Below are 27260 nucleotides of genomic sequence, written 5' to 3'. Positions count from 1 at the left end.
TTACTTTCCTTTAAATCAAACTATTTTTTATGCTTTATTGTGGTTGAGCAGAAACTGGTTAATTTCAAAACAAACCAACTTCATACCATAAGTTACAATCAGGACAGCTGATTGAAATGGACCATTGTGGTAAACCATGATCCTTGATTTATTCAAGTGAAAGCAAAATCTTCCATACTCTTATATCAGCCCTTTCTGCCGTCTGTGTTCCTACAGAAAGAATTATGGAATTTGTGGTCTCTTTGGGAGTAGCTATAAATAATAATGGTTTATCAAAGTGCATTGGGGAAGAATAACTAGTTTGAAATGAAATTTGCACCTCACAGTTCTGCAAACCTGAGGGGTAAGGATTCCTTACTTCTGCTTCAGTCTGCTGATACCCTAGTGAAATTAAAATGTAGACTTCCATTTATACAAACGTATTCTTAGTTGAATGGAATATTTGACTGTAGTCAAACATGTGATCATTTGAAGTCCTCCTCTAAAGTGCAGTAAACATAGCATTTAATTCATAGTTTGTGATTTTTTTTAAAAAAAACAAAACCCTCAGAAGTTTTTTTTAACATTATCCATAATAATCCCTCCTAGCGTGTCTGTAAACTAAATCATAGCTGCCAAATGCTGAAAAGTTTTTCCTAAGTAGTTTTCTTAAAAATTAATGCTGGACATTCTGAATTGTGAGTACACAATTGTGGGTTGGGCAGATGATGTTCGTTTTGTGTAGCTTGTTTGGGTTGAGAATCACATATTCAATGTTACAGATACCCATATGGACTTTGAAAACGTTCAGGTGATTCAGCTGTATTAAACCATTTCTATTCCAGATGGTTTCACAGGAAGACATATGCTTATATCACTTCTATTAAGATCAACAAACCTTATTTTTCCATTAATGCATTATTAGTTGGTTTCACTGACTTTTGAGATATTACTACAATGTATCAGTGTTGGTGTATAGTTGTGATCCTATGCACTTTTATTTTAAGTAAGTATTACAGAGTAGAATTTTATTCTTCTGTCACACTGTTGTATATCATTTTAGAAAATGGTTACAATTATATATTTTTGGAAGCAGAACAGTGATTGCTGGTTAAGTAGCACAGCAAGAAGTCTGCAGATTGAGCCTCACCCTCTGGTGTGATTGTATACCTTCCATCTTCTCCCAAGCTGCAGTGAGGAATTATCCCTATGATCTCTGCTTAGTTATGTGCTCCTTTCTGAATGTTGACAGGCTACATTTGGTAAAGATGACTGGCACAACTTTATCAAACAATCTCCATACTCAGGTAGTTTTAAGTAAACTCACCTGTTGGCAGTAAGTGTCACATTCCATGCTATGCATGTTTGGAGACTGCATTGTTCCTACTATCAAGAGTACTAGAACTGTGAGCCTACATATCCAGCATATATCCCACTGAATGTACACTCGCTTATCCAACGTTCTGGATTATCCAACGCATTTTTGTAGTCAATGTTTTCAATACATCGTGCTATTTTGGTGCTAAATTCGTAAATACAGTAATTACTACATAGCATTACTGCGTATTGAACTATTTTTTCTGTCAAATTTGTTGTATAACATGTTTGGGTGCTTAATTTGTAAAATCATAACCTAATTTAATATTTAATAGGCTTTTTCTTAATCTCTCCTTATTATCCAACATATTCGCTTATCCAACGTTCTGCCGGCCCGTTTACGTTGGATAAGCGAGACTCTACTGTACTTAGTATTGAAGTGTAAATTTGTTCTGATCCAGATATTACGGTGTATTCATAGTTAGAATTTTGGGTGTTGTGAAGTTGCATTAGACTTCATGTTTTAAATGTTGTCATTTTAAATACAATAGGTTTTTAAATTAGATCTACTTTTTAAAACTACACTGCAGTGATTTGTGGAGCATTTAAGTTGCAGAAAAGCAAACACAATTTTATTTCATAGCACAATATCATATAAAGTATGTCAGTCACACTTTACCAACTAATGTAGTGCTTAATGGCTACTTAGTAAGAGGTCAAGACAGTGATGCCAAAATAGAATTTTGTTAAGATTTATTTTATTCCTTTTGGTATTTTACAAGTTATCTATTCATATGTCACATTGAGCATGGAACATAGAAGGTCTGAATGAATTCTGCACACAAACCTAAGTGTGTGAATTTGTTACTGCCTGTTATTAACATTTGGGGAGTGGTCATCTACACACATAAATAGCACATACCATTTGAGTCATGTTCATCAAATTTGCCTGGAAGTTAGATTTTACCACTTTAGAGTTTGTAAAAGTTGCTGATTCAGAGTTTTAGTGTTTTCATTCTGTATTTAGGGGACAGTGGATACTCACAGAATGTATTCCTGTGTTTGTAAGTTTCTTTCATGGAATTAAAATAGACATGTTCATTGGATATTTTCTTTATATTAATGTTTAACTTAATGGTCTTTATTAATTCACATAGCATCGTGTTACTGCTTTTTAATGGAGGAAATAGGGCTAGAGAAAAAGGGGTGGTGAAAAGTTGGCTTTTGCAGCCTACCAGTCCTGAAAGAAATCTCCCTCTGTGTACACATATATACATGTTTGAAAACATACTATATTCAATATTTAAATACAACATTTTAAAATTAGTTTTGCCAGGTATGCGAATTATTAATAATTCAATTTTAGACTGTAGTCTCAATCTAAGAATGTATTTCTAGATTTCTAAGTAGAGGTGTGGGATTTTTGAGTAAGTGACCAAACAGGTGGTATTTTTGAAAATGTATAAGTGAAATAGAAGAAGATGCTGATTTATTTCATACAGTATCATAACGGTACATTGTGCTTTACAGCTCCATAGGTAAAAGACCCCTGTTTCCAAAAATGTTCCTTAATTCCTTAAGCACAGTTAATAATTCTATTCTTAGCACTCATCCCTATATCTTTTGTATTTAATGAAGCAGATTACCAGTGTATTGATCATTCTAAAATTAATGACAATGAAATCAATGTTTCCCATTCGTTTTACAGCAGCAGTTGTCATAGTAGGTAAGATATTGCGTAATTGACTAGATTCATTTCCATCACTTGTTGTGTGTCACTATGAATTTGCTGAATGTAGGGGTTGGATCCAGACTTCTGTTTTACTTCTGTTGCTGAGGATGTATCATCTGTCTGCAAGAACTCTCAGAGGGCTGCGTGGGAATCAGAAAAAAGATTATTCTGCTTTTTTTCTCAAATAATGGTAAAATGTGAAAAGGGGGTGGGGATCAAGTAAATATTTTTATCTTACTTGTCCTACTCCAAGACAAATGTTCAGTTTTTACAGTGGAAAAATGAAAACTTTGGGAAATGTGGAAACAATCCAACAAAATATTTCCTTTCAGAATTTATGAAATGCTCTGGAAGATAACAGCTAAGATCCTACCTTGGACGTATGTAACATAAATCTCTCTGACATCGATTGTGCTGTGCAACCTTTGTGTTGATTGACAACATTGTACAACTGAATTGGGACAGCAAATTAACAACTAAGTGCATATACGATTGCAGTGCCTATGTATCTCCATTTCTAAAACCTTAAACTGACTATTTTGCACATGACAAGGTGTCTAGGTGCATAGAATCATAGAATAATAAGAGTTGGAAGAGACCTCATGGGCCATCCAGTCCAACCCCCTGCCAAGAAGCAGGAAATCGCATTCAAAGAAGCAGGAAATCACATTCAAAGCACACACCCCCCCCCCCCAACAGAGGGAAATTCTCTAAGGGAATTTACACCTATGTAGGAGCCCCGGTGGCGAAGTGCGTTAAAGCACTGAGCTGGAGACCGAAAGGTCCCAGGTTCAAACCCCAGGAGCGGCGGGAGCGGCCGCTGTTAGCTCCAGCTCCTGCCAACCTAGCAGTTTGATCAATAGGTACCGCTCCGGCAGGAAGGTAACGGCACTCCATGCAGTCATGCCGGCCACATGACCTTGGAGGTGTCTACGGACAATGCTGACTCTTCGGCTTAGAAATGGAGATGAGCACCAACCCCCAGAATCAGACATGACTGGACTTAATGTCAGGGGAAACCTTTACCTTTACCTTAAATGCCAGCATGGTGTAGCGCCTTGAACGTTGCACTGCAACTCTGGGGAGCAGGTTTCAAATCTTTGGATGACTTTGGACTAATCATATTCTGTCTCAGACTCAGTGGAAGGGAAGGGAAAAACCCTTCTGAACAAAACCCAGAGTTTCTGTTAAATTTTTTTTATTGTTGTTATTATTATTACTATCCTTATTACAAAGGCTGGGTGGCCATCTGTTGGGGTGCTTTGATTTTGCCTTCCCTGCATGACAAAATGGGGTTGAAATGGATGGCCCTTGGGGTTTCTGCTGCTGCTGCTATTGTTATTACAAATCCTGGATGGCCATCTGTTGGGGGTGCTTTGATTGTGTTTTTCCTGCATGGCAGAAGGGGGTTGGACTGGATGGCCCCAGGGGTCCTTTAATGAAATACTGTTAGGTTTAGGTTTGTTAAAATTGTTCTTCATTTAAATACTGTGTTTTCTTTGTGAATTATTTCACTCTCCATCCATTTGCCACTGGTCTGGTCCTTGCCCAATATCAACATTTTATAATTTTATATATATATATATATATATATATATATATATATATATATATATATATATATAATGTACTGTCTGCTTGTAGGATCAAGTTAACAACAGAACCCATGGAGTAAATAACAGCAAATTTGGCAACAAAACGCCTCACAATGACTGACCACCACAAACAAAAAAAAACGCTACACACACAGAGAAGGACATAAAGAGCCAAAGAAATAAAGACAACACAGCGCATCCGGCCCTCCTCCCACAGGGAAAAACACCACAGAGGAAGAAAGACTGTTCAGGTCCTTCTTTCCCTCAGAAGCCTTCTTGCCTTGTGGCCTCCACACCCACCTCATGAGATAGGCTGCTCACACACCATATTCCACCCTTTCCAAGGAAGCACACGGCTGCTTACCAGCCTGCGACTCACTCCCGCCAATCTTGCAGCTGCTGCTGCTGCACTCCTCCTCCTCTCAGCTCTTTACATAACAAGATGCTATTCTAGCTGGCCAAGTAAGGATTCCCCTGGGCAGGAAGCAGCCAGGCCTTGAAGATGCAAGGCTATTCAGTGCTATACAGGGTGGCGATCAAATGATTATCCTAGGTAGGAAGCAACCAGGCTTTGAAGCTGCAAGTCTATTCAATGGTATTCAAGCTGGCCAACAAATTGTGGGAGTTGGAGTCCAAAATACTTGGAGGGCACATGTTTGCCCAGGCCTAGTGTAGAAGTGCGCAAGGAGGGTGTTTCTGAAGTGCTTCTCCTTCCCTCAGAGGGGGACAACACTTGGGGTGGCTTACCTCCCTTCCAAGATGGCGGCAGCCCCTCCTCCTCCTCTGTTGAGTGGGATGATGTTGCCTCCTACTCCTCCCCCTTCCCCTCTCTCTCACTGTGTGAGGCATTGGGACTTCCAGCAGCAGCAGCTGACAGAGCGAGAGAAGAGGAAGCGGAACCAGGCAGGAGGGCGCCCTTCAACTTCTAAGCAGCCTCTCTGCTTTGCCTTGTGGGGGGAAGGAAAACAGAGATGATGGAGGGCCAGCTAACACCTCCCAACAAAGGATTTCCCCAAACAGTAAGCAACCAGACCTTGAACCTGCAAGGCAATTCAATGCTATTCAAGGAAATCAATTGCAACATTTGCATCTGCCTCAAGCAGACAAGAGTTCTTTCTACCAACATAAACCTCTTTGTTATCCAGCTTGAAAGGAGCCTCCGGTGGCCTAGGGGATAAAAGCCTTCAACATTATTGAAGCTTAAGCAAGTATGGACGAGCATAACAATCTGCAAGAGGCCACTAGAAACTCTAGCCAGTATCTTGTTAGGAGCCTCCGGTGGCCTAGGGCATAAAAGCCTTGTGACTTGAAGGTTGGGTTGCTGACCTGAAGGCTGCCAGGTTCGAATCCCACCCGGGGAGAGCGCGGATGAGCTCCCTCTATCAGCTCCAGCTCCATGTGGGGACATGAGAGAAGCCTACCACAAGGATGGTAAAAACATCAAAACATCCAGGCATCCCCTGGGCAGCATCCTTGCAGATGGCCAATTCTCTCACTCCAGAAGCAACTCCGGTTGCTCCTGACACACACACACACACACACAAAAACCCAGCTTGAATAGCACTGAATAGCCTTGCGGCTTCAAAGCCTGGCTACTTCTCATTATTTTATTTTCCATACCATCAGACTACGCCATAGCAACACGTGGCCGGGCACGGCTGGTATGATATCTATATATATAAAAGGGTAATGAAATTTCGGCCTAGGACAAAACAATAAAACTACACATCCCAGAAACACTAAACTTGGCAGCACAGCCCCTCATCCATGCCTCTACGTTCATACAACAAAAAGAAAAGAAAAATAAAGTCCTAATTAGAGGGAGAGGAATAATTGTTTTTATCCATTTGCTGACAGTTAGAAGGCTAAGCTCTGCCCACTTGCTCTCCACATGCAAATAAGAGTAGATGAATAGGTACTGCTCTAGCGGGAAGGTAACATCGCTCCATGCAGTCATGCCACATGACCTTGCAGGACTCTACGGACAACGCCAGCTTTTCGGCTTAGAAATGCAGATGACCACCAACCCCCAGAGTCAGACACGACTGGACTTAATGTCAGGGGAAAACCTTTACCCTTTACCTTAACTACCACCAATTCCTCAATACTTTATTTCCCATACCACCATACTTCGCCACAGCAACGCGTGGCCGGGCACAGCTAGTCTATATATATAAAATGATAAAGTTGTTTGCGCAGTGACTATAACAACAAAACTAAACATCCCAGAAATACGAAATTTGGCAACACAATGCAAAAGGCTTGCCTCCAGGTTACAACAACACAACCACACCACAAAACCACAATCCAGACCCACAAAACTCACAACAACGCATCATGCGATAACAACACAACTAAACGCCCCAGAAATACAAAACTTGGCAACACAATGCAAAAGCCTTGCCTCCCAGTTGTAACAACACAACCACACCACAAAAACACACAGGACCCACAAAACTCACAACAACGCATCGTGACTATGACAACACAACTAAACGCCCCGTAAATACAAAACTTGGCAACACAACGCAAAAGCCTTCCCTCCAGGTTGTAACAACACAACCACACCAAAAAACCACAATTCGGAGCCATAAAACTCACAACAATGCATCGTGACTATAACAACACAACTAAACGCCCCAGAAATATAAAACTTAACAACACAACGCAAAAGCCTTGCCTCCCGGCTGTAACAACACAACCACACCACAAAACTACAATCCAGATCCACAAAACTCACAACAATGCATCGTGACTATAACAACACAACTAAACGCCCCAGAAATACGAAACTTGGCACACAACTAAATGCCCCAGAAATACAAAACTTGACAACACAACACAAAAGCCTTTTCTCCCGGTTGTAACAACACAACTACACCACAAAACCACAATCCGGACCCACAAAACTCACAACAACGCATCGTGACTATAACACAACAAAACGCTCCAGAAATACAAAATTTGACAACACAACGCAAAAGCCTTGCCTCCCAGTTGTAAGAACACAACCACACCACAAAACCACACTGGACCCACAAAACTCACAACAACGCATCATGACTATAACAACACAACTAAACGCCCCAGAAATACGAAACTGGGCAACACAACACAAAAACATTCCCTCCCGATTGTAACAACACAACCACACCACAAAACCACAATCCGGACCCACAAAACTCACAACAATGCATCGTGACTATAACAACACAACTAAACGCCCCAGAAATACAAAACTTGGCACACAACTAAACGACCCAGAAATACAAAAGTTCGCAACACAACACAAAAGCCTTGCCTCTCAGTTATAACAACACAACCACACCACAAAACCACAATCCAGACCCACAAAACTCACAACAACGCATTGTGACTATAACAAATACAACATTTGACAACACAACTCATCCACCTCCCCAATCCCTACATTCACACTTGGCCTCCAAAAAAACAATTACAATAATAACAATGACAACAACAACAAAAATAAGAATCAACACCATCACAGGCAAGGAAGAGCCAGGCACTGAGGCTGAGAGGCCAGTCAGTGCTAAACTGGGCCTCCAAAAAACAATACAGTAGCATCTAACTTATCCAACCTTCATAATCACTACAACAACAATAATAATAAACACCTACACAGGCAAAACAAAAAAAAAGACTATTGTACCACAATAAAAATATAAACCGCACTCAGCAGAATCAGACATTACAATTAACAACAAACCAAAGACAACAGGGATCTCAAGCAATTATCAATCAACACAAAAATTGAAGAAGGTAACAGACTTCAAATACTACTACTAATGTGAGTATAAAGAAGGGTGGAGGTCACAGCATCAATACAACCTAATGTAGACTGACCAACACCACCAGACTAAGCCACAGCAACGCGTGGCCGGGCACAGCTAGTATAATATAAAAGAGTAATGAAATTTCTGCCTAGGACAAAACAACAAAGCTACACATCCCAGAAACACCAAACTTGGCAGCACAACCCCTCATCCATGCCTCTACGTTCATACAACAAAAAGCTCCAGCTACTCCAGAAAAAGGCCAGGCTTTGAGACTGCAAGCCTATTCACTGCTATTCCATCTGGCCAACAAAGGATTCTCATAAGCCACAGCAATGCGTGGCTGGGCAAAGCTAGTAATATATAATATATAAACATTTCTTCCACAAGAAACTTTTGCTTCAAAAACGACTCCACAGCTGAAAATGTTGGAGAACTACTGGTATAACAGTATTTTGTTTATTACAGAATTTGTGGTTTCTGTTTTCATTTATTTCTTTTTTTAAGAGAGTAAAAATTAAGATGCATATATTTGATACTCTTGGAATAGCTTTTTGAAAAATCAGTTTTCATAATTCTTAAAAATTTGGATAATTCTGTACAATAGGAAAGCTTTTCGGTTTTCACATTTAAAAAATATGCCTAATAGTGCAACTTTATATGCTAATTACAATACTATTACAGTATTTTATGATGGCGCAATGGGTTAAACCGTTGTGCCGGCTGAGCTGAAGGTTCGAATGCGCAAGATGGGATGAGTTCCCATGTGTCAGCCCTAGCTATGTAGAGACATGGAAGAAGCCTCCCAGGAGGATGGTAACACATCCGGGCGTCCCCTGGGCAACGTCTTTGTAGATGGCCAATTTTCTCACACCAGAAACGAATTGCAGTATGTTCTCAATGTACTTCTGACACGATTTTTTAAAAATCTTGCAAAAGAGGTAAAGTAGGTTTGTATTTGATATGAAAGTAAGTTGCATGTATTTTGGTTTCCTCAAATTTTTCATTTTTCCATCTGCCTGACAAATGTTTTCCCTTATGTATTTAAAATTACAGAGATTTTACATCCTAAGTTAAACACAAGAGTCTAAATTTTGTCATAAGTCCTTTGAACCAATTGCATTTACCTACATATTAACTCACTGTCAGATTAAATGGGGTTGTTCTAGTTTGGAGTAACCAATAGGATGGCAGTCCTTGTTTCATGTTAACCTTTCTTTTCTTGTGTGATAACTATCTAGGCAACTATTTTATAGGTTTACAGAAATAGTGTTGTGTCTCCCCTTGAGGAACTGTCAGGATGGTCTGTAGTCTTAAGAGCCCCCAAAAAACCCTACATTGAGAAATCATGGATATTCTTAAACATCTCACTACTACAATGTTATAAATTTTCTCACTTTTTATTTTTAATGTATGTTTCATGGTGTTCTTTTATGCACTTCATGGTGGTGAGTGATAGCTCTTTTGTTTGAAAATATTTGTAGTTTTAAAAATGCATAAACTTTGTAGGTATGCTTAGCTGCAAAATATGTGTAGGCACAGCAATGGTATGTAGAATGCTGTGAGCTGAATGCTGAGTAGATCAATACCTTCTGCGGGAAGGTAATGGCGCTCCATGTAGTCATGCTGGCCACATGACCTAGGAGGTGTCTACGGACAATGCTGACTCTTCGGCTTAGAAATGGAGATGAGCACCAACTCCCAGAGTCAGACATGACTAGACTTAATGTAAGGGGAAACCTTTACCTTTACCTGTCTCAGAGTGGAAATTAATTTCCTCTCCACATCTTTGTTTCCCTACCTGTCATATCTACATTTGCTTGTACCAAAAATGGGCAAGTCAAATAAATTTTAGGAACAGTGGGTTGTTGTAAGTTTTCTGGACTGTACGGCCATGTTCCAGAAGTATTATCCTGACGTTTTGCCCACATTTATGGCAGGCATCCTCAGAGGTTGTGAGTGTACTGTGTGATTCGAAACTTAATTGCAATTGGGTAATAATTGACCAGAAAGTTTAAAAATTCAATTAGCTTAGAGTCTTAGCCTTGTGTGTTGATAAAGTACATGTCATTCGGGCTTTCAAAATGTTTTTTGTTGTTACATCTAACTACAGGATATTTTAAAATAAAAAATAGTTAATTTCTATTCCTGGTGTGTTCCCACCTGGTGCTGTTGGCACATCCCCTCTTTAATGAAACCGCTGCATTTGATATCATACATGCTGTCGAAGATCATATAAGGCATTTGGCATTAGAAGAGTACTAAATCAACAACAACAACAAAATAAATTTATTTCTTACCTCTCTCCCTTTGTGGCGGGTTACAACATAGCTAAAAACATACAATCATCATAGACATTCTATTAAATACACATATCATAGCATATTTCCATATAATACATATTAAAACACACAGAACAAAGATAAAAGTACAAGATATGAGTTTAAAATTGCTGATTAAGACTTACAGGGTAGCCTACCGGAAGTTAATAGATCTTCAGATGTGTTTTAAATTCCAACAGCTGATTTAGCTGTCAAATATCTTCCAGCAGATCATTCCACAATCTTGGCGTGGCCTATGAAAAGGTCCTCTGGTTGATGGTTGCCAGTTGAGTTCTGGTCTGAGGACCCCAGTGTCCTAAGGGGCTATGGATTATATGGGAGTAGGCGATCCTGCAGGTAACCCAAACCATGTAGGTCAAAACCAACACTTTATACTTTGCCCAGAAGCTAATTGGCAACCAATGAAGTGACTTTGATATGGGAGTAATATGCTTACTCCTAGATGTTCCCAAAACCAATCTGGCTGACATGTTTGGAACTAATTGCAGTTTCCAAACTTGGTATAGAGGGAGCCCAATGAAGAGTGCATTACAGAAGTCCAAACTTGAGGTTACCAGTGCATGCTCCATCATTTTCTATGTCCTCCAAATCTAGAATGGGGCTCAGTTGGCGGATCAGCCGAAGCTGGTAGTAAACACTCCTGATCATCGCATTTCCCTGGGCTGACATTTGGAGAGACGGAGCCAGGAGCACTCTCAAGCTGCACACACAGTCTTTCATGAGGAGTGTAACCCCATCCAGAAATGGTTGATATACCTCCATCCTAGATTGTGGGTAAATCCCATTGATTCAGTGGGCTAATACAGGGTGTTTGAAAAAGAACTCCCTATTCACCATTTAAATTAAATAGTGAATAGGGAGTTCTTTTTCAAACACCCTGTATAATTGACCCTTGCAAGGGGATTTTTGCCAAAGTTAATGTAAATTCAGTTGCTGTCAATTTGTCAACCTGCTAGTTTTAAGCAGATATCAAACCTCATGTGATAAATAATGTTGACTTGAACACATACAAGTTAAGGTTTGCACATGTTTTCCTGGACCAACAACCATAAAAGATAGTGGTTCACATTTGTATCAGTGATTAAAATAGAACAGATTGATATAAAGTTTTTTTAACCATTCAACTTTAAAATTGATGGTGATGTGGAACTTGTTGCATTATAACCAATTATGTGATGGTTAGACAATGTCTTAATATACATTAATGCATTATTGGATGAACTTAAAAGATACAGTGTGTTAAACTATTTCATGATACTTGTTAACTGAATGTCAAATCCATTAAATAAGATTTTTAAATTTTCTTCATTTTTTTTAGTTAGTGAAAAAAGGAGCTATCTTGAATAAAATTATACCATTTCCAAATAGGTTTTATGAATATGTTAGCAGTTTATCTGCAAATATTGGGGTGTACAGCAGGTTTTAAAAGTTTCCAAAAGTAATTTGCTGGCACCAGCAATATAATATTAACTGCTTCCTTGTTCTTCTTTTCCTAGAGTTAAGTTGCACTTTGAATAATATGGGATTTCAAAATTTGTCTGTTGCCTTGGGAAAGTCCGCTGTAAGACTCAATTTCATATGTGGGGCAGGATCTCTAGTTTCTGTCCTATCCCTTTGTGTTTGCAGCACATTCTGGTATTAAATTGATTTTTTTTTAAAGCACTATACTTATTTGTGTTGCCATGTTCTCTTCTTGCAATATATATTTGGCTTTCTGTGCTAAAAGGATCTTTGCTTCCCTTCCCTCCCCTCCACATCCTCTGAGGCTCCTTCATCTGCCATTGCTCCTGCTTAGCTGCTGAGTTTGTCCCCCTTTCTCCCCATAATTTTGTACTCTGAAAATGTTCACGTTCTGTTTCTGAGTCCTCTCTGGCCTCTGTACATGGTTTTAATTGATTATATTTAACACCCTTCAAAACAGTAGAAGGCATAGTAGGAGCCAACATGAAATCATATGATATTCCTCTGTTTAATGAGGCCACACCCCATGAGTAACAATGCTAAACATACTTCAGAAGAAGTGAGTTTTCTTCACACAGTATTACAGCTGTGATGTAATGTTCTCCTATCTCTTGTTACTGGGAATTTTTTTAAAAAAACCCTTTTTTATGATTATCATAGCCTTCTCCAGAGGGTCAATGTGAGAGATTAAAATGTGTTTGCATATCTGTGTGTGCATGTGTGCTCAACGTGTATATACACAATCTTGATTTTTTTTAGAGAGAAAAAGGATAAAACTCCTAACAAAATTATACAGGCATATGCCACTAAGAACAAGCCCTGTTCCTACCCCACATCTCTTCTATAACACCGAGTGTAAAATATGCCATTTTTCTAATTTTCCTTGGTCACCTGAAAACACCAAACAATACAGTAGGCAAATTTCATTTACTGTATCTCTATTCAAATAATCATTATAATTATCATCACCATCATCATACAGTCTGTTGCCAAGGAATACAGAGTTGTGTTTATTACATAGCAGATAAAATATTTATATCCATGTTTTATCTATAGATTGGTTTATAATTGCTGTGTGTAAATGTACCTTCAAGTCCCCTGTTGATTTATGACAACCATATTAATTCAATGGGGTTTACTTAGGCAAGGAATACTCAGAGGTGATTTTGCCAGTTCCTTCCTCCAAGCCTAAAGCTACTGGTATTCATTAAAAACTTCCCATCTAAGTCCGAACCAGGACTAACTCCACATAGCATCCACCTGTAGGTGCTTGAAGAATCTGTAGTAGTCCAGAATGATACCTGTTTCTTTGGACACCCAGTTCCATGGTATGCTGTTGAAGATTCTGGTGCTGCATGTCGTCTTCCACAGTGACTGGAAGAAAACCATAAATGGGCATAATTTGCAATTATACTTAAGCATGTCACTAACAAGATTTTTTTTTGTGTGTCAGGAGCAACCGGAGTTGCTTCTGGAGTGAGATAATTGGCCGTCTGCAAGGACGTTGCCCAGGGGATGCACGGATGTTTTGATGTTTTACCATCCTTGTGGTAGGCTTCTCTCATGTCCCCACATGGAGCTGGAGCTAATAGAGGGAGCTTATCCGCGCTCTCCCCGGGTGGGATTCGAACCTGGCAGCCTTCAGGTCAGCAACCCAACCTTCAAGTCACAAGGCTTTTATGCCCTAGGCCACCAGAGGCTCCTAACAAGATACTGGCTAGAGTTTCTAGTGGCCTCTTACAGATTGTTATGCTCGTCCATACTTGCTTAAGCTTCAATAATGTTGAATGGTTCTATTTGGTTCTGCCATCTGCCTTTAATGAACATACATTGCACTGATTATTTCCTTATTCTTCCATGAGGTAGAAGATTTTAAAATTATACAAAATTTAATGTAATACTGTTATATGTTTTGTAATTTCAAAATTTGGGAAATTAAAAGAACTTTCTTGATACATTACATCTGCCTCTAATTGCCTGTTGTGTTTTGAATTTTCAGGTAATTTTAATATTCCATCATATGATTCTGTTAGATTAAGTTCTTCAGAAAAATTGTCCTCCCAATTCTTCCATAATATTTAAAGAAACATTACATAATGTTTACATCTCTAGCAATTGGTTCCTCTGTTTTCTTCTTTACATTTGATTTCTTAATTTGGGTAAATCCATACTGTAGCCAGGAACTGAATATGTATAACTTGGTTTGGTGAAAAATCTGCAAGTTATCAGTTCTGTTTATACATGACAACTTATTAATCTTGAAATTCAATTATTACAGTGTATATTTGATTGTTCACGAATATCATTCTGAAATATCAGTTAATATGAAGTGTCTGCTAGACTTCACTGCCACTGTTTTTACTTTTTGCTATTGTTTTTGGGGGAGCCCCGGTGGCGAAGTGTGTTAAAGCACTGAGCTGCTGAACTTGCAGACCGAAAGGTGCCAGGTTCAAATCCCGGGAACGGAATGAGCGCCCGCTGTTAGCCCAGCTCCTGCCAACCTAGCAGTTCGAAAACATGCAAATGTGAGTAGATCAATAGGTACCGCTTGGGCAGGAAGGTAACGGCGCTCCATGCAGTCATGGAGGCGTTCCACATGACCTTGGAGGTGTCTACGGACAATGCCGGCTCTTTGGCTTAGAAATGGAGATGAGCACCAGCCCCTAGAGTCGGTCACGACTGGACTTAACATCAGGGGAAACCTTTACCTTTTGGGCCTTCAAGTGGTTTTCGACTTATGGCCATTCTCAGGTGTGTTGAAAATTAGAGTTGTCCAGGGTTTTCACCCTTGTTTGGGAAATATATGAAAGCTATTAGGGATCAGCTTTCTTTTAGCTGAGTAGCAGGTAAGGCATGTTTTCCTGAGAACTGAAACTGACTCAAAACTTAATAAGGCAGGCAGTTTCAGGTTTGGAAGAAAATAGTAATAGCCTCTACAATTTACATTTGCATGTGGTGAATATAGCTTAAGTAGCTAATGAAGAGATTAGATAAAGATTTTATTCTTAAATTGCCACTTTTTGATGGAGGGGTCAAGTATGGTTGGAGATTAGGAGAGAAACAAGAGAGAAAGTTCAGAAGTCTGAGAGTTTGAGAAATAAGAGAGTTTATATGACCCAAGAAAGTATCCATGGTCACAAGGTTTACTTTCAAGGTATTTATTATCATGCCTTTCAAGGGATAGTAGGAACAAACATGATACATTTGTTGACCTATACTATAGATTATAGCTAAGTTTCTGTTGTATCTTTGAATAAGGAGAGTAAAGGGATTTTACCTTTTTAGCTTCTCCTTCAGGTTCCTTTTTAGCAGCCCCTTTATTATTAAGAGGTCTCCTCTTTTGAAGTCAGATGTGGTTATGTTGGACTTCTTCATCAATTCTACACTTAACAATTATGCAAATAGTGGTTTTATGGTCACCATTTTTAGTCATTTCAGCATTAAATCTTGGGCTCCGCTTATGATTAATTTAAAAGGTCATCTGTTCTCTGGTCAGTTCTGTGCTAAACCACAGTCATGTAGGACATAGTAGGTGGAACATAGACCAGAATTTGTTGGCAATCTCTGAATAATATGAAATAGATTTTTGTTAAAATTGTGCCATTCAATCGTAACTAAAAAGTGATGCCCTTACGTATACTGCTGAAGTAAAGAATTCTTAGGATAACTAGCTTTTGCCAGAAAGGTGTGAATGCTCTTTCTTTTCTTTTCTTTTTGGTATTTGAATATTGAAACATATGGAGCTAAGTAGAAAGGAAAGAAAGAAAATAGGTTTTCTTTCTGTACATACATTGTGGATACATTGTAGATAAAACTTGCTGTTCAGCTAAGGTACATGAATTTTAAACTTCGGTTATGTGTGCCATGAAACATGATTTGCATTGATCTCTGCTGTGCTAATATTCAATCTCTGTTTCTTTATTGCTTGTCTGTATTGTACAAGAGCAGTATGCATACAGAATACTCATTTCCCACTTTCTGTCACGATGATATGCCATGATGCTAATAGGAGATGCAGGCACTTAAAGCAATGACAGTTTAGACATACTTTTCCAGCTATAGCCTGCCAGCTGTATTCCCTAATAAGAGAAACAGCCTTATTTTGTATAAAAAGTTTGTCTTTTCTCAGAAAAACATTCATGAATGATGCCAGCAAGGCATATTTCTTACAAATTTAAAGAAAAATCTTGTATTTCCTTGTGTAATATGCGTGTTGCATGTGTTTGTGTGCCTTGAAGTCACCGGTCAATGAGTTCTTCTTCTTCTTTTTCTCTCCACGATGAGACTCAAAGCAGCTTACATTAAAATCATTTCAAGAAAATCTAAAATTTACAAATATACAAACATTAAAACAGAATTAAATATGAATGGTGTTTTTAAAATCACAGTTAAAATTCATACAAACATATTCAAAGCTAAAACCACAGCACCCTCTGACTTGATCTTCTTCTTATGGCGATCCCATATACTTCATAGGTTCAGACCTATTTAATCAATTTCTTCCTTTGAAATATAGTCTACAGTATCTACAATTCATTGGCAGTCTCCCATTCAAGTATTAACCAGAACTGATTAACTTAGCTTCTAAAATCAGACAATATCTGGTACCTTTCTTTAGGCCATACCAAGCACAATTAGTGTATACATTTTTAAGGATAAGAAGCAGTAGAACTCTTTGGAATCTAAGAAAAATATGTGAGAAACAATACAGAATAAGCTTGATGAGTCTGTAGAAGGTGAGCTCTTTGAAAAAAATTACAAAAACAATTCGAAGTATGAGTTAAAACTGAAACCACGGCTCCTTTTAGTCAAAATTTCTAATGTTTTGTCTGGCCATATGGGTTTTAGAAATAGCATTACAAACACATTGGGATGTCTTATCCATGCTTCAGATTACAAGAATTTCAGTTGTTTTTAGCCTTTAATGTGGCCAGTGGGTTGCCACGTGGTTCTGTCCTGGGCCCAGTGCTATTCAAAATCTTTATCAATGATTTGGACAATAGGGAGCCCCGGTGGCGAAGTGTGTTAAAGCACTGAGCTGCTGAACTTGCAGACCGAAAGGTGCCAGGTTCAAATCCCGGGAGTGGAATGAGCGTCCGCTGTTAGCCCCAGCTCCTGCCAACCTAGCAGTTTGAAAACATGCAAATGTGAGTAGATCAATAGGTACCGCTCGGGCGGGAAGGTAACGGCACTCCATGCAGTCATGCCGGCCACATGACCTTGGAGGTGTCTACGGACAACGCCGGCTCTTCGGCCTAGAAATGGAGATGAGCAGCAACCCCCAGAGTCAGACATGACTGGACTTAAAGTCAGGGGAAACCTTTACCTTTACCTTGGACAATAGAATAGAAGACAAGCTTATCAAATCTGCTGAAGACACCAAATTGGGAGGGATAGCTAATACCCAAGAGGATAGGATCAGAATCCGAAATGACTTTAACAAATTAGAGGGATGGACCAAAACTAACAAAATTAATTTCAACAGGGAGAAATGTACAATACAACACTGGCAATAAAAATGCAATGCACAGATATAGGCTGGGTGACACTTGGCTTGAAAAGACTCCATGTGAAAGGGATCTAACTGTCTTAGTGGATCACAAGCTGAACATGAGTCAACAGTGTGATGCAGCAGCTAAAAAAGTCAATGTGATTCTAGGCTGCATCAAGAGGAGCATAGTGTCTGGACAGAGGGAAGTCATTGTCCCACTGTATTCTGTTTTGGTCAGACTTTACCTGCTGGATTAATCCTGTGTCCAGTTCTGGGCACTACAATTCATGAAGGATATGGACAAGCTGGAAGATGTCCAGAGAAGGGCGGCCAAAATTGTCAGAGGTTTGGAAATAAAGTGCTATGAGAAGCAACTTTGGGAGCTGGGTATGTTTAGCCTGGGGAAGAGAAAGTTAAAAGGGAACATGACTTGCTATGTTTAAATATTTGAAAGGATGCCACATTGAGGAGGGGGAAGTTTGTTTGCTGCTTCTCTGGAGACTAGGATACAGAGCAATGGATTCGAATTGCAGGAAAAAAAACCATTTAATTAGAAATAACATTCTGACTGCAAGAGCTATTTGGCAGTGAGATATGCTGTCACTGTGTGTGGTGGAGTTGTCTTCTCTGGAGGTTTTTAAGCAGAGGCTGGATGGCCATCTATTTAGAGTGCTTTGATTGTGCTTTTCCTCCATGGCAGGCAGTTGGACTGGATAGCTCTTGTGGTCTCTCCCAACTGTATGATTTTATGATTCTAGTTCATTGGAAGGATAGATACTCTGAGGTTTAAAATATGTATTAATAATTTGTTTTGTTTTTAAAGATAGGGTACCTCGCCCTCCCTGTAACATTTGGGTTCAGGATTGGAGTGGCTGCTTCATATAATCCAGTTGCACATGCATAAGTCTGTATCCAAGGCTAATTTCATGTGTCTCTCAGCTTAACTTTTAAAGCTCCCTTGGAAACATCATGGGAGATCTCTGGCAAAAGTAATGTCTCCAGCTCCCAGGAGCCTGATGGGTGTGGAGGGACGAGACATTGAATGAAAGGTCAGAGAAATATGTTTTCAGAGTGTAAGAGGATGGTAACAAAGAGAGAGAAAAAAAGAGAGTCTTGGGGGGGGGGGGGATGGAATATTGGGCCTAAATTTACAACATGAATTTCAATAGATAAAAATTAAAGTGTTTCCATTTAGATGGTAAGAACGAAATACACAGATCCAGAGTAAGTGTGTTGGCCATTCAGTGAAATAAAATGAAATCCAAAATCCACAAAAGAGTAAAAACTTTAGCGACTAGCAAAACTGTACAAAATACATCATGCAAGCAAAGCCCTACTATTTTCTTTATCAGACAAAAGATGCCATATGGGAGAAAGAAAAAAGGGACAGTGTTGGGTTAGAGGCTTGCATTTTGTATAAGATGTCTCTGCTTGTAGTTCAGTTGATATGGATAGATTAGAAAGCAGACAGAGGCAACCCCCCTCTTTTTTGGGTCATTGTGGAGACTGAGACAAAGGACAGCAACATTTGAATGCAGTTAGAAGTAGCAGTGATTCTACTTGGGTCTGTGGTGTCTTTGTCCATTGTGAAGGCACAAGAACATTTAATTTTTCACCTGGAAAAATGTAGGTGCTGTATAGGTGAAACTCAGACCATTATAGTCCAAATGAAAGTTTAACCATTATTGATGTATGTATAGTGTGTGTGGCACGTGCTTTGATAGTAGTACATGTAAAAGGGATTAGCGTTTTAGTGAGATGGCAACGTGAGTCAGGATTGTGAGGCTAATGCAGTTCTAGATTGCATCAACAGACATATAGTGACCAGATCATGAGAAGTAATGTTGCCACTCTTCTTCATTTTGTACACACCTCAGCATGAGCACACTGCAAGAAAGATACTGATATATTGGAAAGCATTCAGGGCACAATTAGGAGTGAGAACTTCCTGGAAAAAAGAGGCTGAACAAGTTTGATGTGTTAAATCTACAAGGGAGAAAATAGTTAAGCGGCAATCTTTAAATATTCCAAAGACTAACATAGGAAAGAAATAGGTGAAATCTGGGATTGTTTTTGTTTTTAGCTTTTGGTTTTCTCCAGGTCTCACAGAATTATGTTCACATTGAAGAAAAAAGGATTCAAACTCAACTTTAGAAAAGCTTCTTCATGTTACAGCTGTTTCAACAGTAGAATAGACTCCTTCTGAAAGTGGTGGGCTTCATTACAAGCTTTTCAGTGGAGGTCACTGGACATTTTAAAGAAGTTCTGGAGTAATGGATTACTCAGCAGAAGTTTAGTCTCGCTCTCCTGTTTCTAGTTCCATTCCCTGTGATCCCTGATCACCATCCTGGCTGGCTGATGAGAGATGGAGCTCAGCACCATCTGGTGACACCAGCTTGGGAACATCTAGTTTAGATTGCTAACAGTATCATTCTGGGTCTATTTTTCAGTAAACTAATACTGAAATTATTAAAACCAGATACATTGATATTGGTCCAAGACAGTCACCATATGCATAAATTCTGTTTTCCGTTCAGGATGTACTCCTACTAAATGTCCACAAGGGCTACCAGCCAAATATATGACATGTTTGATCTATTTAAATCTGGCTGTGGTTTGCTGGTATACAAAATGAGAATCTGAACATATTACCACACAGTGCAACAAAGGCTGTATGTAGCTTTGTTTATTTCTGAAGAGTTTGAGTTTGATTTATTCGCACTAACTGCAGATGTTTTGATAAGCGCCACATTAATAAAGTGTAAACCCTCCCTTTGCATAGTAACAGTTTAAATATTTATAAAAGTATACAGAGCATGCCTAAGAGTGAATACTGTAAATCTACAAAAGGAAAACAGCTCAGCTCTAAGTTAAGGTTTACAGTATACTGTTAATCATATCCTGTATGGTTCTTACAGTAAAGAAGTATGTTCTGGGTCAAATATTGGGTTCTTTTTCCCAGCAATATGTTCAACATATGATTAAACTAGTAATTGTAACTCAGCAATAGCTTGACAGCATGTTTTTCTCTCTTCATAGATCTGAAAGGGAACGACATCATGGGAGCTTTTTTAGATAAGCCAAAGATGGAGAAACACAATGCCCAAGGGCAGGGCAATGGACTGCGTTATGGACTAAGCAGCATGCAAGGCTGGCGTGTTGAGATGGAGGATGCACATACAGCTGTCATTGGCTTACCAAATGGACTTGATGGATGGTCTTTTTTTGCTGTGTATGATGGACATGCTGGATCCCAAGTTGCCAAATACTGCTGTGAGCATTTATTAGATCACATCACAAGCAATCATGATTTTAAAGGGCGTGGTGCTTCACCATCCGTGGAAAGTGTAAAGACTGGAATCAGAACAGGTTTTCTGCAGATTGATGAACAAATGAGGCTACTTTCCGAAAAGAAACATGGTGCAGATAGAAGCGGGTCAACAGCTGTGGGAGTTCTGATTTCTCCACAGCACACATACTTTATAAACTGTGGAGACTCTAGAGGTTTGCTTTGTAGAAACAGGAAGGTTTATTTCTTCACGCAAGATCACAAACCAAATAATCCACTGGAAAAGGAACGGATACAGAATGCAGGCGGTTCAGTCATGATTCAGCGTGTCAATGGCTCTCTGGCAGTGTCAAGAGCCCTTGGGGACTTTGATTACAAATGTGTCCATGGGAAAGGCCCGACAGAGCAGCTTGTCTCACCTGAACCCGAAGTTTATGAAATTGAGAGATCAGAAGAAGATGACCAGTTCATCATACTGGCTTGTGATGGTATCTGGGATGTTATGGGAAATGAAGAGCTGTGTGAATTTGTCAGATCAAGGCTTGAAGTCACTGACGATCTTGAAAGAGTTTGCAATGAAATTGTTGACACCTGCTTGTACAAGGTAGTTAGGATTTGTGAAGGAAATGCAGATTTTTTACAGAAACAGTTACAGGAGAGACAATCTGTGTATCATTTGCAAATTAGTGTTGATAAAATACAGATTTTTTCAACAAGCTTGTTGGGACGAGTACTGAAAAATTAAATGTATATTTCTGCTGTAACATTGAATGTATCTTGTAAATGCTTATGGGAGGATAAGTGTTACTAGTAGGGAGGTTGGATTCTTGAAAGAATTGTATGATTATGAACTCATTTAAAGCCCATTTTGTCCCAGGACATCCTACCATTCAAACTCCTGTTCTCTAAGAGGGGAAAATACAGTGGTGTTTCCCAAATCTACAGTGTTTCTGAGCTATCAAAGCTAGTTTTAAAAGGGGCTTTAACAATTTTTTCAAGAATCCAGACCTCCTTAGTTTTGACAGAATTGCAAGGCTGTAGATTTGGAAGAGGCATAAGTATGAGGCTGAAATTTCTGCCCATTTTGTAATTTAGAGGAAAAGTATCTGTCTGTCTTGGCCTCTTTTATCAATCCTGTATGAAGAGGTGTCACTGTACCTTGCCCCTCTTATAGAGAACAAGAGTTTAAGATGAAGGTTGGTCAGTGGGAAAAGAATGAATCTAAGCCAGTCTTTTCACCACCTTTGCTCTAACCCTTTGCCACCTGGAGCTGTTTTTGGTCTGTTCTTTTTTTTAAAGTTAGATGGAAAGATACATGCAATAGATTGCTGTATCTTAGGCCTCAATAAGCCTTTAGTTGAGAATCAAACAGAACAGCTTTCTCTGTTTCATAGTATACAAACAAATGAGTGCTTGTTTGTTTTGTCAAGCTGAAGAAGCTAGGGGCTGGTTAAAATCTTACTCCTGAGGCAATGTATGCTTTGTTCCAATAATGTAGCCTGTATTTTGCCAAAATGGGACGCAGTATGTCATGTAAATTTTGAAACAAAGACATTATTGTGTTGAAACAAGATTATAGAAGCTTGATACAAGGAAATGAATTTTATTTCTCAAATGTAGGATGATTGGAGGGAAAGTTCTGTGATTTTTGTGATTAGATGATTTTTGCTATTCATTTCGTATTAAATAATGTGCTGGAAAAGTGCTGGAAAAGTGAATAACATTGGAACTCTCTTTTCCCCCTTTTCCAGGGAAGCCGAGACAACATGAGTGTGATATTGATCTGTTTTCCAAATGCACCAAAGGTATTGCCAGAGGCGGTGAAGAGAGAGACAGAGCTGGACAAGTTCCTGGAAAGCCGAGTAGAAGGTGGCTCTTTTAAAAAAAAATAAGTAGCTTCATTTTTAATGGAAAGCCCAACAGCCAAGTGCTAAATGTCTATAGTTTTTTAAATTAAATCCTGAAGTGCCATAGTGTGTTTAGAATACACTTCAAGTGAAGGTACTTTTGTTGCCTTTTTGGTTGTGTGTGGTATTTTTTAAAAATAAGCGTCTTTGAGATTTCTGATTACAATAAAGATCTTAGTATAACATTCGTATTGGAAGCAATACCAGCAATAAATTCAGGCTGTGGATGACTCTGATCTTGGTGTTGACAAGGCAGTTAATCATCATAGCACAATTATATCTAAAGGTGGATCAAAGTTTATTAAACCTAGTATTAACAACTTTGAAATCAGAAGATCGCTCTTCCCCAGTCAGGTACCTTCCCAGTAGTTTGGACTATGGCTTGCAATATGTGTAATCATTAGCTGGGTCTTATGGGAGTTGAGGTCTAAAATACCTGGAGGGCAACAGTTTAGCAAAGACTGGCATTTTAATCTGACAATTTACATTTCTACCATTTTTGAGCCACGTGGTTCCAAATCGTTCCTATTTAAAAAGTGTTTTAAAAATCTGGACTAAAACAGTATGTTCGAGTCTGTATTATATAGTGCCTTTGAACATGTGCAGCGCAAACCTGTTCATGTTTACACAAAAGTGAGCCCCAGTAGGTTTCAACAGGGCTTACTAAGTAAGTATATTCAGATTGCACGTTGTAAGTAACACTACTATGGATGCATATTCATTTCTCAAGTGAAAAAATGTTGTGAATGTCAGTTTAGTACAAATTCAAATTTTAAGAATGGATTTATTAATAAAATGTTATTATATATTTAAGTTTATTATATTGTCAGGCTCTGGAGTTGTTAGTGTCATGCATCAGTGTGGCATTTTTTAAAATATTTGTTGTATTAACGTGTTGACTTAAGCATTTCATGCACTTCATTTATTTATTTAATTGACAAACATAACAAATTGAGTCAATCGTCCATGTGTCCTCAGGATTGCTTTATGAGAACTAGTTCTAGCCAGGAGACTACAACTTAGGGTATCTTACATGTCCTCTCTGGTATGATCTCTCTAGGAAACCTTAGGCACACTCCTTTTGCTGGATTCTTTCCTATTTGGTATGGGCGGGCTTTAAGAGGAACAGCAAATCAGTGCATGAGAAGTGCTCTGAACAAGTGGTTTGTGAGTAGCAGAACTAGGAAGGGTTATTTTTAGACTACTAGTTCAAATGCTGGCTATGTTGGCTGCATGATTCTGAGACTGGATCTACGTTGTCATATAATGCAATTCAAATTGCATTATATGACATTATAGATCCAGCCTCAGAGTTATAATACAAAAGGTTAGTTTCCCAAGGTATGAAAAGTGTTGAAATCAATCCTTTTTACATCACATGCTCTTTATATTGGGGGAAGTGCAGAGGGTGGCAGCTAACGATTTGTATTTAGGAGGCACATTTCATTCATACATTCCATGTATGAAATGGGATCTCAAGATGAGTGCAATGTAATGTGTTACTGAAACCATGGTTAAGGAACTTGGCTTGCAGCAACACAGTTGAGATATTGATCCATATTTAATGGATGAAAAGTAGACAGATTTTATAGACCCCCCCCCCACCATTTGTCCACAGGTTTGACAAGTTTTCCTTGTCTAGTGGACTGTGTAATGTGTAGTGAAAGTGTACCAGGGCCTTTTAGAACAGTCATTCTGTTAAATTTCAGATTGTTTCTGAATTCGAGCGTATCTTCCTCTTTAGAGGTTCTTTTCTGCTTTGTTAGGGAATGAGGGGCTACACCCAAAAATTAAAACCATCAATTTCTTGTATATATATATGAAAGCACTTTGCATGCATGAACTTCTTTGGCTATTGGCCAAAATGTTTGAAAGCATTACAAATTAGGTGTAACAACCTCCATATTAGTACATGATTTGATATTACAATTCTTATTTCTCAGTGAGAGAAATTAGTTAAACTATATGTGAATAAACAAAGCCAAAGGGATTGGGAGCATACCTCATTGTTATGAAAAGTACCCCACAGTGTCCCTGAATTGCTCTTTAAAACGTCCTGAGTTTTAAAAACAGTATGGGATATTTAGCACAAGACAAATTCAAAGGGAGCTGCGTGTAGTTTGTGTGCAGAATTTTCCCTTGTTTTCTTTTTAAATGTTCTTGCTTGAACTCTGTCTCCTGTTTTATGAATCTGGAAGGTGTTAAAGAGCAATGTAGGTATCGTTCACAGTATTTGCAGTGGAAATATTTCTTTGAAACTTGCATATATCTCTCATGATGGTTTCTTGTTAATCAATAGTTCTCTTTTGAACAGTTCTTCAGAATTTCTCTGATAATGATTGATGAGCTTGTTGAATTATTCAGAAATGCACTTAATATACTGATTCTGCTGTTTACTTAAAATACCAGAATTAATATTATTAATCTTTGAATTTAATTTTAAAACGGCCATGTTCAATAAAAGCATGCAAACAAATTTATAATATATTGCTCAAATTAAAATAAAAAAGGATTGTTTAAAAAGTATTTGCATCAGATTGTCAAGAAGCAGTATGATAACCATGGAGAATATTTCAGCCTTACAAGACTTGGGACTCATACTTCAAGTAAAAATAGTTTATCTTAGAATTAAAATTTGTGTATTGCTATGTTGGACTTACATTGCAGGTTGGTTTACAAGAGCATATACCAAATAAATTATTTTGTCTCTATATTCTTTCCATGTTCTGTATCCATCTTGAGCAATTTCATCTGTAATTGTGTAGTAAACTGTTTATGCAACCTACACCAATTCAGTATAAACTGCAGGTGCTGAAAGCATTGAGTCCAAGTGTTCTAGTGTTGGAGTAATGAGATGAGCTCAATTTATCAGAACAAAAGCTCATTCAGTACTAAGGCTGCTCCATCAATGCAGAGCTTGCAGGAATGAAGCACCTCAGGGATTGGAGAAGGGAACTGTTGGGGTAGGAAAACCATGACTTGAATATTTTTAATGCATGTATGTTGAATAATATAAGAGTTTACATCTCTGTATCATGAAACTCATTGGGTTTGATCAGTTTAAGCGTGGGATAGACCAGTGCTTCTACTGCTAGCTTTATGTGTGGGCCTGGCAGGATTTTCTTCCTCACTGTGTCAGAGGCTGGTACCATCTCTGAAGCCATTGGCTAAAACGGTGTCTTATTTTCCTGGAAACGTGCTGCAGACCAACGGCTGATGGATCCCAGGCTGCCCCTGATCCACATACCACCCCTTTGAGTAGCATTGGGAGAGAATATCTTCCTTAAACTGAAATGTTTAGACGTACTGTACATGCTTTCTCTCACCCGGAAAAAAGGGATAAGCAGATCTTTGAATACAAAACACTTCCCCAAAACTGTAAAAACAATGTTTTCCCCAAAATATAAAAACCATAGCCTCTTTTAATGGAGAGCAATTGTGTTAAAGTCAGCTGTACTTTCAACACTTTTTGCTGGTTTCTCATCTTCCTCTCCCACAATTAGAAAAAGTGTTTTAACTTAATGAGAAAGGGCTGCAGTATTCATTGCTAAGAGAAAAGATATCAGAAGGCCATTAGATATGAAGACCATTAGATTGTGCCATACATAACGTGTCAATTGTATCCATATCTAGTGTAAATGTATTTCAGTAGAGAATGTCTATCAAATGTACGGCAGTTTTAGGTTGTAGAATTGTGTAGTTCAGGTAAATTTAAATCTTTTTATTTTTGTACAAAATATAATAGTGTTAGATGTTATAATAGATGTTCAAAATTCACAATAAAAGAAATTAACAAAACAAAAATGAGATCTTTGCGCTTTTATTCAGTTTTCAGTGTTAGAACTCTTTGTCTTAAATAGTATATGATCCTTTAATGCTCTCAGTTCAGGTTCTCAGGTAGCAAGGATGGGAAGGACTGTTGCTGGCGGGGCTTGGGGCGGAGCTGGGCTGACTGAATCTATGGGCTGGCTTTTAAATATTTTACATATCCAAGTAGTGTCAATTTGTAGTCACTTGCATCTATCTTTACGTGAGTTTTCCAGCTGTTAAAGCAGTTGATGATGTTTTGACAACTAGACCTCAAATTTTGTTTTCTTTTGCTTTCAAATTATGGAGACCTTCCAATTTTGCCACCAGATGTTCAGTGAATATGGTATATTCTGTGGTACTGACTTAATTTTTATACAAATGATAATAGTAGTATTAGATATTATAATAGATTCAGCATATAAATACTGCTTAACTTAGAACAATCTCGCTGCAGAACTCCCTTCAGTGGGCCTTAAGTAATCATGTGTGTTTTTGGAGACTTATCTCTGTCAATGTAATGTAACGTATCTCTTCAATGCT

General features: G+C 38.5%; 1 protein-coding gene across 1 annotated transcript in view; it reads left to right on the top strand.

Moving 5' to 3' along the window:
• Positions 1-27260, top strand: part of ppm1a (protein phosphatase, Mg2+/Mn2+ dependent 1A) — a 46661-nt gene that overhangs the window by 10503 nt on the left and 8898 nt on the right. The window contains exons 2-3 of the mRNA XM_008116721.3: positions 20754-21607; positions 22755-22872. Coding sequence (XP_008114928.1) covers positions 20774-21607; positions 22755-22872 — 952 coding nt within the window. The 5' untranslated portion in view covers positions 20754-20773. The remainder of the gene's footprint in view (positions 1-20753; positions 21608-22754; positions 22873-27260) is intronic.

This window comes from Anolis carolinensis, chromosome 1, assembly GCF_035594765.1.
Source record: "Anolis carolinensis isolate JA03-04 chromosome 1, rAnoCar3.1.pri, whole genome shotgun sequence".
In the NCBI taxonomy this organism is placed as follows: Eukaryota; Metazoa; Chordata; class Lepidosauria; order Squamata; family Dactyloidae; genus Anolis; species Anolis carolinensis.
This window is presented reverse-complemented; position numbering and strand designations above follow the sequence as displayed.